This window comes from Leucoraja erinacea, chromosome 13 (genome assembly GCF_028641065.1).
Source record: "Leucoraja erinacea ecotype New England chromosome 13, Leri_hhj_1, whole genome shotgun sequence".
Classification (NCBI taxonomy): domain Eukaryota; kingdom Metazoa; phylum Chordata; class Chondrichthyes; order Rajiformes; family Rajidae; genus Leucoraja; species Leucoraja erinaceus.
Genome location: NC_073389.1, coordinates 20720990 through 20734870, shown reverse-complemented (window position 1 = coordinate 20734870; position 13881 = coordinate 20720990). Strand labels below are relative to the sequence as shown.

At 40.9% G+C, this 13881-nt stretch overlaps 1 protein-coding gene across 2 annotated transcripts in view; it reads right to left on the bottom strand.

Annotated features, from left to right (window-relative positions):
* Positions 1-13881, bottom strand: part of lsamp (limbic system associated membrane protein) — a 629716-nt gene that overhangs the window by 242960 nt on the left and 372875 nt on the right. For both annotated transcript variants that reach the window (XM_055644555.1, XM_055644556.1), the window contains exon 3: positions 7995-8120. In XM_055644555.1, coding sequence (XP_055500530.1) covers positions 7995-8120 — 126 coding nt within the window. The remainder of the gene's footprint in view (positions 1-7994; positions 8121-13881) is intronic.

Here is a 13881-nt window from a genome sequence, read left to right as displayed (position 1 = left end):
GTGTTCTCTCTCCCTATACTCCCTCTCAGCCGAACGTGGGAAGACATTGAACAAAGCAAGATTGGTTGTGCCTGACACCTTCGATCAATGTACTGTCTGTGCTTTCCATTGTAGACTCATGACCAAAATGTTTTGTGCTAAAATCTCATTGTGGCCTTTTTCATAGTACTCAAGAGCTTCCAACCATTGTGCCTTTACGTTTTATCAAAATCAATAGATCTACCTGACATTTTGGTTGTGCAATGCTGCTCTGATATCCAAACCTTGTCGTTTCTCTCTCGTAATTTGAATATAATTTTAAAGTTCATCACCAAATCATTGGACTCTGAAATCATTGCTGATTTCGAGGAAGAATAGTTAATTCATGTTCTGTCAATGGAGGCATGAAAACCAGCGTTTTCCCTGGTTCAGCCACCATTCTGCATATTATAGTGTCAAATGGGAGTGTCGCACTGGGCATTAATTAGTTCTAAATTATAGTATGTGAAGAGGAATGTAATAATTGAGTTCCAACCGGGGGTGATCACAGAAAAATTGGTTTGGAATTTCGGGGGCGAGAGGGAAAAAGAATGCCAAATCCATCCAAATTACAAGAATCTATTAAGTTTATAAAGCGCAGATATTATTTTGTTTTAATAAATTGCCTTCAAGGAAGTGCAATGTGAGTTGTCATTTCTTCTTGCTGCTTAGAACTGAAAGAACACCTGTGTTATGTTCACACATCAAGAGTCAAGTTAAACACAATTAGATATTTTAATGATCTTGTACGAGGTAATACAAAAAGTAAAATTAAATACTGATTTGTACCTTCACATTACTTTAATAACTGCAGGCAGGAATAATATCAGGTCCAGCATCTAGCCAGAATTATACCCAAGCACAAGATCTATCACGACTATCATCTTTTTATATGCAAGATTATTTTTATTGGCACATCTTAATAAAAGCCACAATATTCAAACACTATTTAGCATCAAGTGTCATGACACATTGTTTTATTTAAGTAAATATTTGAAAGCGTAATCTAATAACGTTTTCAGTCAAAAGATCAGCCCTTTTATTTCAGAGCTAAGGTTTGCCATAATAGACTCTTTGTGAGTCTATTATACCCAGCCTGATCTCTAGAATAAAATTTGGCGTAGATTATTCACTAAAAGTCAAGGAGATACACCGGCTTCAGTTTAACTCGTTCAAAGAGTTTGGAAAGAGGCAGTGGATATATTACGTACATTTGAAAAAGAAAATGCAATTAGTTGGCCAGGATTTTGCTGCTTGTGGCAAGCCATAGACTTCACCCTTGATTTACAGGACATGTATTCCAACAGATTGGGGAGATCCCCAAGCAATACCTTGTACTTCAAGCCATCCTTACAATCAATGGTAAGGGCCTTATAAGAATAAATACCATCATATGGTGGGAGATATAAGAACCTCTCCTGCTGACAGAGCAGCCAATAAAATGCAGGTTGCTACCCATTTGACTTTGAGCTGTCAAAATCTGCGAAAAATATTTCATATTTCATGGATCACTGTCAGTAATTTCCATTCTGAACTCATTTTCTCTTGGCTTTGAAACTAAAAAAAAGGGCACACTTAAACAGATTATGGGCCATTTCAAGAAATCTTTTAGTGGAGACTGCATATTATTTTCTGTTGTATATTTATCTCCTTCTGCTCTAGGTTATCTCTGCTGCTGCTTTACAATGGATCAGCTGGAGAAATACAATAACTGGGGTTCCTATTCCTTACTTGTTATTCTTCTTCCTCTCTCTGTTTTCCATTTTGTATCTCTGAGGATGTCATGACTGAGACTGAAGCTTATCGTATAATTCTCTCCTTACAGACTCTTGGATCTTTTGTCATCTTGTCACCATGTATTTCATGGTTTAAAATTTAAAACTATGAATAAAACACATAGATTTGTTTTCATTTTTTATTATTTATGAGCTAGGCAGTCAAAAGTTACAGTTAATTATGAAGCGCTTCATGTTGCAGCTCTTGCCATTCAACAATATATCTATCTATTATATATGTAAGATTTTTAATTTACTATGTATGATACAATACAATACAAAACTATACAATAGATCTTTATTCATGCCAGGGGGGAAATTGTTTCAGCCAACAGTCATAAAACGCAACAAGATACATGAAACATGAAGTTTAAGTGACGAGTGGAATGTCCAGGATTGGGGATGTGCAAAGTTTGGGGGGGGGAAGGGGAGTCAGTCTACCCCATGACAGAAGGGAGAGGAATTGTAGATTTTGAATGAAAGCCACATGGAAAAAGGATCTCCTGATGAGTTCTGTGCTGCATCTTGGTGGAACCAGTCTGTTGACTACTTCCACATCCTCCAAGTCCAAGGTGTAGCTGTGGGCATCTGCATGATGAGCCCCAGCTATGCCTGCGTCTTTGTAGGGTACGTTGAACAATCCCTGTTCCAGGCATACACTGGCCCTATCCCCGAACTCTATCTCCGTTACATTGATGACTGCACAGTGCTACATTCTGCACCCATGCAGAACTCATGGACTTCATCAACTTCACCACCAATTTTCACCCTGCACTCAAATTTACTTGGACCATCTCCGACACCTCCCTCCCTTTTCTTGATCTCACAGTCTCCATCACAGGAGATAGACTATTGACTGACGTCCATTACAAACCCACTGACTCCCACAACGATCTTGACAATACTTCTTACTACCTTGCTTCCTGCAAAGACTCTATCCCCTACTCCCAATTCCTATGTCTACGCTGCATTTACGCCCAGGATGAGGTGTTCCATACTAGAACATCCGAGATGTCCCCATTCTTTAGGGAATGTGGGTTCCCCTCTCCCATCATAGATGTGAGCCTCACTCGTATCTCCTCGGTATCCCGCAGCTCTGCCCCTCCTTCCCCCTCCTCCTAGTCGCAACAGAGACAGAGTCCCCCAGTCATTACATTCCACCCCATCAGCTGTCGCATACAACACATAATCCTCTGAAATTTCCACCACCTCCAACGGGATCCCACCATTAGCCACATTTTTCCATCTCCATCCCTTTCCACCTTCCACATTGACCGTTCCCTCTGCAAATCCCTGGTTAACTCATCCCTTCCCACCCAAACCACCCCCTCCCCAGGTACCTTCCCCTGCAACCGCAGAAGATGCAACACCTGTCCCTATACCTCCTCCCTCGACTCTGTCCAGGGACCCCGACTGTCCTTTTAGGTTAGGCAGAGGTTCACTTGCGCCTCGTCCAACCTCATCTACTGTATCGGTTGTTCAAGATGTGGACTCTTATACATCTGGGAGACCAAACGCAGGCTGGGCGATCGTTTCGCAAACACCTTCGCTCAGCCCGCCTGAACCTACCTGAACTCCCGTTTGCTGGACACTTTAATTCTCCTTCCCTTTCCTACACAGACCTTTCTGTCTCAGATCACCTCCATTGTTAGAGTGAGGCTAAATGTAAATTGGAGGAACAGCATCACATAATTCGCTTTGGCAGCTACAGCCCAGTGGTATGAATATTGATTTTGCTCACCAGGTAACCTTGGCATTCTCTCTCTCTCTCTATCCCTCCCCCACCCAAGTCACACTAGCTTCTTATTTTCACCCTTCAAACAGCTAACAATAGCCAGTTTCCTTTATCATCGTTACTATTTTTGCATATCTTTCATTCATTGTTCTTTATCTCTCCACATCACCTTCTATATCTCTCGTTTCACTTATCCCTAACCAGTCTGAAGAAGGGCGTCGACCCGAAATATCACCCATTATCTTCTCTCCAGAGATGCTGCCTGTCCTGCTGAGTTCATCCAGCATTTTGTGTCCATCTTCGGTTTAAACCAGCATCTCCAATTCCTTCTTGCACTGTTGCTGAAGGTGTTCCTCAGATTGACCAGATTGGAGGGGGTGAGCTGTATTGTCCAACATGCTCCAACAGTTAAAGGAACATCCTCCCCTCCGAGACCACCTCTTATGAATCCAACTCCACTCCCAGAATGGAGCCAGCCTTCCTAAAGAGCTTGTTGATTCTGTTGCCGTCCGCTGCCTTCGCCCTGCTATCTCAGCACACATCAGCATAGAAGATGGCATTGGCTACCACCGATTGGTAGAACATCTGCAGCATCTTACCGCAGATGTTGAAAGAGCAGAGCCTGCTCAGAAAGTACAGCCAGTTCTGTCCCTCCTTATACAGTGCCTCAGCGTTCCTGGACCAGTCCAGTTTGCTGCCCAAGCAAACTCCAAGGTACTTGCACTCCTTAGTAAACTGCACATCCACATCCTTCATGGAGACGAGGGTGTTCCTCTCCTCCTAAAGTCCACCACTAATTCCTTAGTCTTGTCGGTGTTGAACTGCAGCTGTTTCAGCCCACACCACTCAACAAAGTTGTTGACTACACCTTGGTATTCAGCTTCCCTCCCATCACTGATCCAGCCCACAATTGCAGAGTCATCTGAAATCTGTACAGTGTATGTACAGTATGTGAAACAAATTAACAGTGGGAACTTTAATTAGCAGCAAAATGAGAAGATTTCTTAACACAAGGACCTCTTCCCCAAAACTGTTGATACAACACAGGTGATTCTCCATCAGCTGTTAGACTTTAGAAACATAGAAACATAGAAATTAGGTGCAGGAGTAGGCCATTCGGCCCTTCGAGCCTGCACCGCCATTCAATATGATCATGGCTGATCATCCAACTCAGTATCCTGTTCCTGCCTTCTCTCCATACCCCCTGATCCCTTTAGCCACAAGGGCCACATCTCACTCCCTCCTAAATATAGCCAATGAACTGTGTGTACTACCCTATATATAGAGATGTTGTGTGTGTGTGTGTGTGAAAAAAGTTATCATGTGTGTGTAAAGGTTTCCCCTTTATATATAATACCCCTTGTCCTACTTATATATCGGGAACAATCTTCCTATCTAGCCTATATATATAAGAGATTTTGTATATGTGTGTATATATATATAGATGTGTGTATGTTTATATGAGTGTGTGTTTATATATATATATGTATATATGTAGGTGTGTGTGGATGTATATGTGTGTGTTTGTGTGTATATATATATATATGTATGTGTGTGTGTGTATGTGTGTATATATGTGTGTGTATATATGTGTGTGTATATATATATATATGTCTTTGTGTGTATGTGTGTGAAGGTATATATATGTATTTGTGTGTATGTGTGTGTGTGCGTATATAGAATATATATATATGTATTTGTGTGTATGTGTATACATACGCACACTGAACTTTTTTTTCTTTCTCTCGTTATTATATTATTTACAGGCACTATGTTTACATATTCAGTTGTCCTGCTGTAAGTAAGCATTTCATTGCTCAATCTAGGACATATGACAATAAAACACACTTGACACTTGACGAATATAGACATACAGCGCAGAAACAATCCCTTCGGCCCACCGTGTTCCCGTTAATCATCAATCACTATTTATGAAGCAATTGTGAGCTACAGATGTTGATTGAGAATTTTAGCAATTTTGTTATAAATATAATGTGCCATTTTTAGGCCTCACGCTCACACAAACACTGCTCTTTTTTTTTCTATTTTGTTGATTTTCAAATGTCATCATTTGATAACCAAATTCATGTTAAAATTTCAGAAAATGTTACAGCTAAATAGCATCTATTTGAAAAGCAATTCACACAATTGATCACACTTGGAGCAAGTTACCCCATGCGCAAGAAGAAATGCGTTGCCCCTGAGGGAATTGCGTATTGCAACACATTGATGTGACAACATACAGCTTTTTAAATTTCAAATATTACAAAATGGCATCATTTATATCTCCAGATCAAGTTGTCAGGAAACTTTATAGCAATGACAATTTTTGCATTTCATGAATCTATGTGCAGTTTCAACTACAATTTTTAAAGAACTTGTAAGGATATCCCATTTTCAATTTGTTACTTTTTATACTGCAAAAAAAGCAAATTATAACTATTTCAAATATCAAGAGAAACAAAGGAAGTAGGTCACCTTGCTTACTTTAGGCCAGCATTTGTATTTTATCCTGATTAAATCACCTTGGATTTATAACCTTCAACAGCGTTGAATACAAATGACTTGCGCAGTTTAAAAGAAAAACATATTTAATAGCCTCAATTGCTTATTGACATAGAAAAATGCACACTTCTTGTGTAACTAAATAATGATTTTTTGGTAACGTTCCACTTTTCTTGAGCCTATGTTCAGAAATGGGCTTTCATTTTTCTAAGATAGGATTATCTTTGGACTCTCTTCAAACAACCACTTTTCAATAATACCACTGCATGTATTTTTACTTTCCTTGGTGGCCTAAATATCCTCACTCAGGTTGCTTTCCCTTCTTCTGGATTCACCTCAAGGAGCCCATGTAGCTTGTTCCAATCAATCCGTTCAAATCATTAAATCATGTTAGACAATCTCAATTTGATTATATACATACATATATATATAAACATATATAGGGACCATGCGTTCTACACTGGTGTTACGTTCTTGAAAAGCATTGCATATCTCAAAAATGTGTAAATTAAACATATATATGACTGCTCCACCAGGTGTGAAATTTGAGTGGGTTCTTTCAAAAATAGGATTGCATAAATCAGGCTTTGGTATTAAACAAGTGCATTATACCAAAAATGTATAAATCAAACAAGCGTAAAACGCAAGGTGCCTCTTTACGTATGTATACACAATCCATGTTATCACAGTTGAACTCTGAGTGTTGATGTTGTCTAGTGCTTTTGCATAGAACTGAAAGTCGATGCCAGACGGGGATCAAACCAAGACAACAGAGAAGTTCGAGCAATATTGTTTTCCAGCAATGCTTTCCAGGCCCTAATTCTAGGTGATAACTTATCCATTTATCCATGGTCCGTTTTCCAACCCCAGCCATTGGCAGTTTTTAAATCCAAGAAAAGTAAGCCAGCAATACAGATTATCATAACTGGAAGTTGGCAATAAAATACAATAGACCATTGTCATTAAATGTTATGCTTAGTTACTACAGGCTGGGAAATATACTCCTGGCAGTTGCTTGGAATCAGAATTAAAGATCTTGAATACATCAAGTTCCAATCGGGCAGCCCAGCGGCACAGTGTTGGAGTTGCTGCCTTAGAACACCCGAGACCCGGGTTCAATCCTGACTATGGGTGCTGGCTGTATGGTCTCTCTGTGACTACATGGGTTTTCTCCAGGTGCTCCGGTTTCCTCCCTTATTCCAAAGATATATAGGTTTGTAGGTGAATTGTCTTCTGTAAATTGTCCCCTGTGTGTCGGATTGAACTAGTGTATGGGGTGATCACTGGTCTGCGTGGACTCAGTGGGCCGAAGGGTCTGTTTCTAACTGTATCTCTAAACTAAACTAAACTCCATCCAGTTTGTAGTTCAATCATTTTAGTTCATAAGTTCCAGGAGCAGAATTAGGCCATTTGGCCCAACAAGTCTACTCCACCATTCAATCGTGGCTGATGTATCTTTCTCTCTCAACCCCATTCTCCTGCCTTCTCCCCATGACCCCTGACAACTGGAGTAACTAATCGCCATTAAACCCTTACTAATCAAGAATCGGTCAATCTCCACTTTGAATATACCCAATGACTTAGCCTCCACAGCCATCTGTGGCAATGAATTCCACAGATTCACCACCTTCTGACTAAATAAATTCCTCATCATCTCCTTTCTATAGCTATGTCCTTTTATTCTGAGGCTCAGGACTCTGGTCCGAGACTCTCCCACTAGTGGAAATATCCTCTCCACATCCACTCCATCCAGGCCTCATTAAGGTGACGAGCATTTTTTGCTTCAGAGGAGATATACAATCTGAATATGTTGGGTTGTGTATCAAATACCACAAACAAATCTGGTCAACGTTCAACCATTGCAGAGAGGTTGATACAATAGCTCTTCTGTTTGCATAAATTTGAGACCTAGTGACAAAATGGCCTATGGTGAGCTCAGAAATGATAAGCATTAGTCTTACCTGAAGGGGAGATGTGTCTCCAATTAATGACAGGTTCTGGTCTTCCATTAGCTAAGCACACCAGAGTGACGTTGCTGCCTTCATTGACGGTGATGTTAGAAGAGATGTTGTAGATCTTTGGTGGAACTGCAGAGAAAAGCATATTGAAATCATAAAACAAATTTATAATAAGTCTCTTTTTATTACATCATATTAGCTTTACTGTCAGCCTACATGCTATTATATAAATATTTGTAACAAATAGGTTGTCTGATTATTTTCAAGCTAACTTTTAAAATTAATTCAGCCTGCATGTTTCAAAACATATTAATGAACAATATGCAAATAGGCCCGATCAAATAATTCTGTAATCTACATTAAATTTCACCATGCAACTGAAAGACATAATCAGACAATAAGGTGTCCAGTTAACTCAGTTTTCTTTGTGGATCCTCCACCTTTTCTCTTCCAGCACCCAGATGTAAAAGTCTTTGTTAAATAAATTCTCTGATTCAAATGCATTGTGCCGTTTTAATCAGGGTGACACAGAGTTGCTGCCTGACAGCGCCAGAGATCTGGGTTCAATCCTGACCACGGGTGCTGTCTGTACAGAGTTTGTACCTTCTCCCTGTGACTTTCTCTGAGATCTTCAGTTTTGTAAGTTAATTGGCTTGGTATAAATGTAACATTAGACAATACACAATAGACAATAGACAATAGGTGCAGAAGAAGGCCATTTGGCCCTTCGAGCGAGCACCGCCATTCACTGTGATCATGGCTGATCATCCACAATCAGTACCCTGCCCCTGCCTTCTCCCCATATCCCTTGACTATCTTTAAGAGCTCCATCTAACTCTTTCTTGAAAGCATCCAGAGAATTGGCCTCCACTGCCTTCTGAGTCAGAGAATTGCACAGATTCACAACTCTTTGGGTGAAAACGTTTTTCTTGGCGGCGATCCACCTGGCGGATCATGGCCTACGGGGAGAGAGCCACCAAGCCGGTCCCTGCTCAACCCCCAAAGACCAGGGGGGTGGAGCCAGTGACGATGATGGATGCGACGGGCGAGGAGAAAGGCTGGTAGGAGAGGTGGGGGGGGAAACCAGGGTCCGGTCCTCATGGTGGACTGCAGGAGGGCCCCCCCCCCAGGCGGATGGGTGAGGAGGGGGACACCATGTCAAAGGAAGGCAATGGCTAAAGGCCCCGCAGCAACCTCAGGCTTGCCTGGATCGTGCACCGCTCATAACAACTAGAGCACGGACTGGACTGTGAAAATGGCATCTAACCATGGCACTTGCATGTCAGCTCAGGAGACTATTTCTGTACACTTGCTAATCGAGGATGTGCTTGGGTATGGGAATACTCTACTGGACTGTGGGTAAGAAAATAATTTCACTTTGCGTTTGCACATGTGACAATGAAACCACCATTGAACCATTATTAATCGTGTCCAACAATTTCTGATCAAACGGCAGCACTCTGTAAATTCTTAAAAGTATTTCTTCCTTTGCTGGCTCAGATGTCTCATGGTTAACTTATTGTGAGATTTGGACCAAGTATGAGGAACTTGCAAAGCCAATATTTTAAGTCAAGTTAAAATGCATGCAGTGTGAAAGTAGGATAAATAATTTCTGGTATTTCCCAGAATATATCCAAATATTTACACTGATAAAATATTTGTCTGCCATAAAACTTTAGTACTGTTTTGACTATATTGTATGTAAGCTGTTCATTTGAGATTTCCTACCAATATGCTCTCTCATACATTTTTTCAGTATAATCTCATACATCTGTCCTCCCATCTGCCTTATTGGAGACCTTTGAACTATCTTTAATCAGATGACAATGTTATATCTTTCCACTAAACGTTGGACCCTTTATCCTTTATCTGTACACTGTGGATGGTTTGATTGCATTCATGCATAGTCTTCTCTTTGATTGGATAGCACGCAAACCAAATCTTGTCACTGTACCTTGGTACATGGGTAAATAAACGAGACTAAACGAGACATTTTGAAAATGCAATAAAGCAAATTATTCCATAAAATACTAGAAGCAAAAATGGTGCAGATCTGAACTTTCAAGAGATTTGTCAGGTACTCTGCAAAAGCAAGTCATAGGATGAATGTAATATGTTTATTTCGACACTTAACTTTGCTCGAAACATTAACAATATCCACAATAGTTGCATTCACAGCAATGTTAAAGCTACAATTTTGATTTTAGCACGATTCTATGTGCCTCATGTATGAATAGCAGACTTTGTTCACATCAATCTAAGAGACACTTCTGTGATCCATATCTATCATAAACATTATATCCTCTTTTGTAAACCAACACCTGCAGCACATAGTGGCAGAAACTTTGCCCAAATGAATCCCGATATTATCCCAAAAACACATAAAGTACTGGAGTAACTCAGTGGGTCAGGCAGCATCTCTTGGAGAACGTGGGTAGGTGACATTCCTGGAGAAGTGTCCTGACCTAAAGAAGGGCCTTAATCTGAAACGTCACCTACCCATGTTCTCCTGAGGTGCTGGCTGACCCACTGAGTTCCTCCAACACTTTGTGTTCTTTTGTGTAAACCAGTATCTGCAGTTTTGACCCAATGTTATCTCGCCTGATTGTCGCAATGTAACTCACCTCCTCACTCCCCAGAGGCTATCCTCCATTATAATACTCAAGTCAGGAGTGTGATGGTCCTAGTGAGTGTAACTTCAACAACACTGAAGAATCTTACACCCTTACAGGACATAGCAACCCACTTGATAGCTACCTATCTACAACCATTCATTCACTCCACTACAGATGCAGAGTAGGAGCAATTTGTACCATCTACAGGAGATCCTAAGACAACACCTTCCAAACCCACACCATTCCCAGTTCAGCAGAACAAGGCCAGCAAAAAACGTAGGAACTCCACCACCTGGACGTTGCCCCCTAAGCCATGCATCAATCTGACTTGGAAAAATATCACGCTTCCTTCGCGGTAGCTGGTTACAAAATCACAGGCAGGTGGGACTAGTGTAGATGGGACATGTTGGCCAGTGTGGGCAAGCTGGGCTGAAGGGGCTGTTTCCAGGCTATGTCACTCCTCACCCCCCCCCCCCCTCCTCCCCCCCCCCCCCCCCCCCACCCCTCCCCCCTCCTCTCCACCCCTCCCTCCACCCCCCCCCCCCCCCCCCCCCCCCCAATCTTGCACATCCCCCAATCCTTTCCACTCGTCACCCTCATTTCATGTTTCATTTATCTTGTGCTTCATAACAGTTGGCAGACCAATTTCCCTCCTGGGATGAATAAAGTTCCATCATATCCTATTTATGACATCGCATCTATGACTTTATGACTCCTCAATATACAATTTACAGGTAGGAGAGAGGATGCAAGTTGATTCAGTTTCAATGAAGTTTTGATTTTGTTAATGTTTATATCAGTAAAACGGACAAAATAAGTAAATTAACAATAGATCTACTCAGCAGTTGCAACAAATTCTGAAAACCATCTGTAAATCTTGATGCGGAAATCTTTTGGAGATGGTTTCTCAGTATGATCAATCTGCATGGTAAATGCAAATCAATAGGAATAGTTAAAGAAACCATCAAAGAAAGTCTGGCAATTAGAAAAGTCAATTGAAGATTTAGCTTATCAATAAATTCTGATTGTTCAGGCATTGATACACTGCGCTAAAAGCTGAAGGCAGCTTGCGTATTCCAGGTGAATATTAACGGTACGAATTGATAACATCTGGATTTACAGTATTGATGCTTCACATCCTCAACTTTTAAGATGACTCAAGGTGAACTACAAATATATTTTGGCTCGCAACTTATCAAATATGGCATGTGCCTTTAAATTTTAGACTGCCTGTTATAATGTGGGTGGGATTTATGATGTGTTTTTGGGCATGTTAGGAGCTTAGATGCTTGCGCACACGTTTAGTTTTTAGATTAGTTTGGAGAGACGATGGGGAATGCGGGTCACATGCCAGATCATGCCAGTGTTATGGAGACACGAGGAGTTTTCTAATGTTTAAAGTAATAAGCTGGAGTTCGATGAAGATTGTAGTAACGAGTCAGAAGAAATTTGGATGTATCTTACTGTTTTCTATCAACCATAAAGCATTTATTCATCAAAATACTGTGTTTTGAAGCCATATCTGTGAAGAAACTCTGAAAGTCTCTGTGAATGAGCTTGCATGCATTTCGAAGACACCCTCTTCAACCATTCTCATCCATTTAGTGGCTAGGATGCTAATTTCCTGAATGATATGAAAATCTGCCGCTATATTAAGTCAAAGGGAACATTCGGCAGGGGGGTTAGGTACCAGTCCCAGAGAGAGGGACAGAACATTAAATCAAAGAAGACCTCCGTCACAGGAGCGAAACAAGTCCCAGAGATTGGGACAGAAGATTGGCTAAAATTCTCGGAGAGGTTTTAGCCAAAGGACTGGTTCTAGGAGGAACTGAAGAAAAGAGATTTCAGCCAGAGATGGCCTTGAGGTCTATCGACAGCATCGAAACTTATCTGACATCAAAGGATTTGTAAGTACAAATCGATTATTGCTCTTTGAATTTGAAATCACAACTTTAATTTTAAACTGCAGATGCACTGGGCCATCGGAAAGTGTTTTTTCAATTTGTCTGGAGAGTCTAGCCAGACCGGACTTGGATTGTTTTGAATCGCTTGATAAGCGCATTCCGTTTGAATTAGCATCATCTTTTAGCACCTGGGGTTTGAGATGTTCTCTACATTATCAGTATGTTATGGTTTTGAAGGAAATGTTGATAGAACAAAGCCAGAGCTACTAGCAGATACTTTTGTTTGGTTAATTTAAAGACTTGGCAATCTGCCAAAACCTCTTTAAAATCATGGAATTAGAAGATGAAGAAAGAGCTACGTCAGATGAACCACGTGGTGGAAAAGAAAGACCCAGACAACTTAAAGAAACACAAATAAGGAGATACTGGAAAGTGAGGGGTCAAGATGCAGCTCTAGATCATCAAGCACGATGAGGTCTGGACCAAGAAGAAAAACGTCAAGTGAATCAGCAGTTGGATCAATTCCACAATCGAGGTCCACTGGATTTCTAGGCTTTGAAAACCCATGGGAACAGAGGAAGATGGGTAACACTTCATCTCAGCAAATGATTGCTAGATCGAAACCAATTACTATTGGAGTGTCTGTGGATGCTCAAATCAAACTAATAGAGGACTACGCTTTTCCGAAGCCTGGTGCACAGACTCGAGCAAGCCAGTTTGAATCATAAAGGCCAGTATATCAACAGGTGATAACAGAGTTATCAGATGAATTATTGGCACTGTTGAATAGGCAAATTGAATTCAACGAGATCATAGCACGACAAAATACCTCTCTCATTCTACCACCAGTAGAAATTCCTACGTATGGTGGAGATCCTTTGCAGTATGAAACTTTCGTAAGGGCATTAGAGGAGGTATTAGAAACAAATGTTACGAATGAGAAGGAGCGCTTACGATTTCTGGTGAAGTATACAAGTGGAAGTGTGAAAGTACTTGTAGAAAGTTGTCAGAAGGGAGCCAGGCAGCCATGGCTATAAAAACCATATAACCATATAACAATTACAGCACGGAAACAGGCCATCTCGGCCCTACAAGTCCGTGCCGAACAACTTTTTTCCCTTAGTCCCACCTGCCTGCACTCATACCATAACCGTCCATTCCCTTCTCATCCATATGCCTATCCAATTTATTATTAAATGATACCAACGAACCTGCCACCACCACTTCCACTGGAAGCTCATTCCACACCGCTATCACTCTCTGAGTAAAGAAGTTCCCCCTCATGTTACCCCTAAACTTCTGTCCCTTAATTCTGAAGTCATGTCCTCTTGTTTGAATCTTCCCTATTCTCAAAGGGAAAAGCTTGTCCAC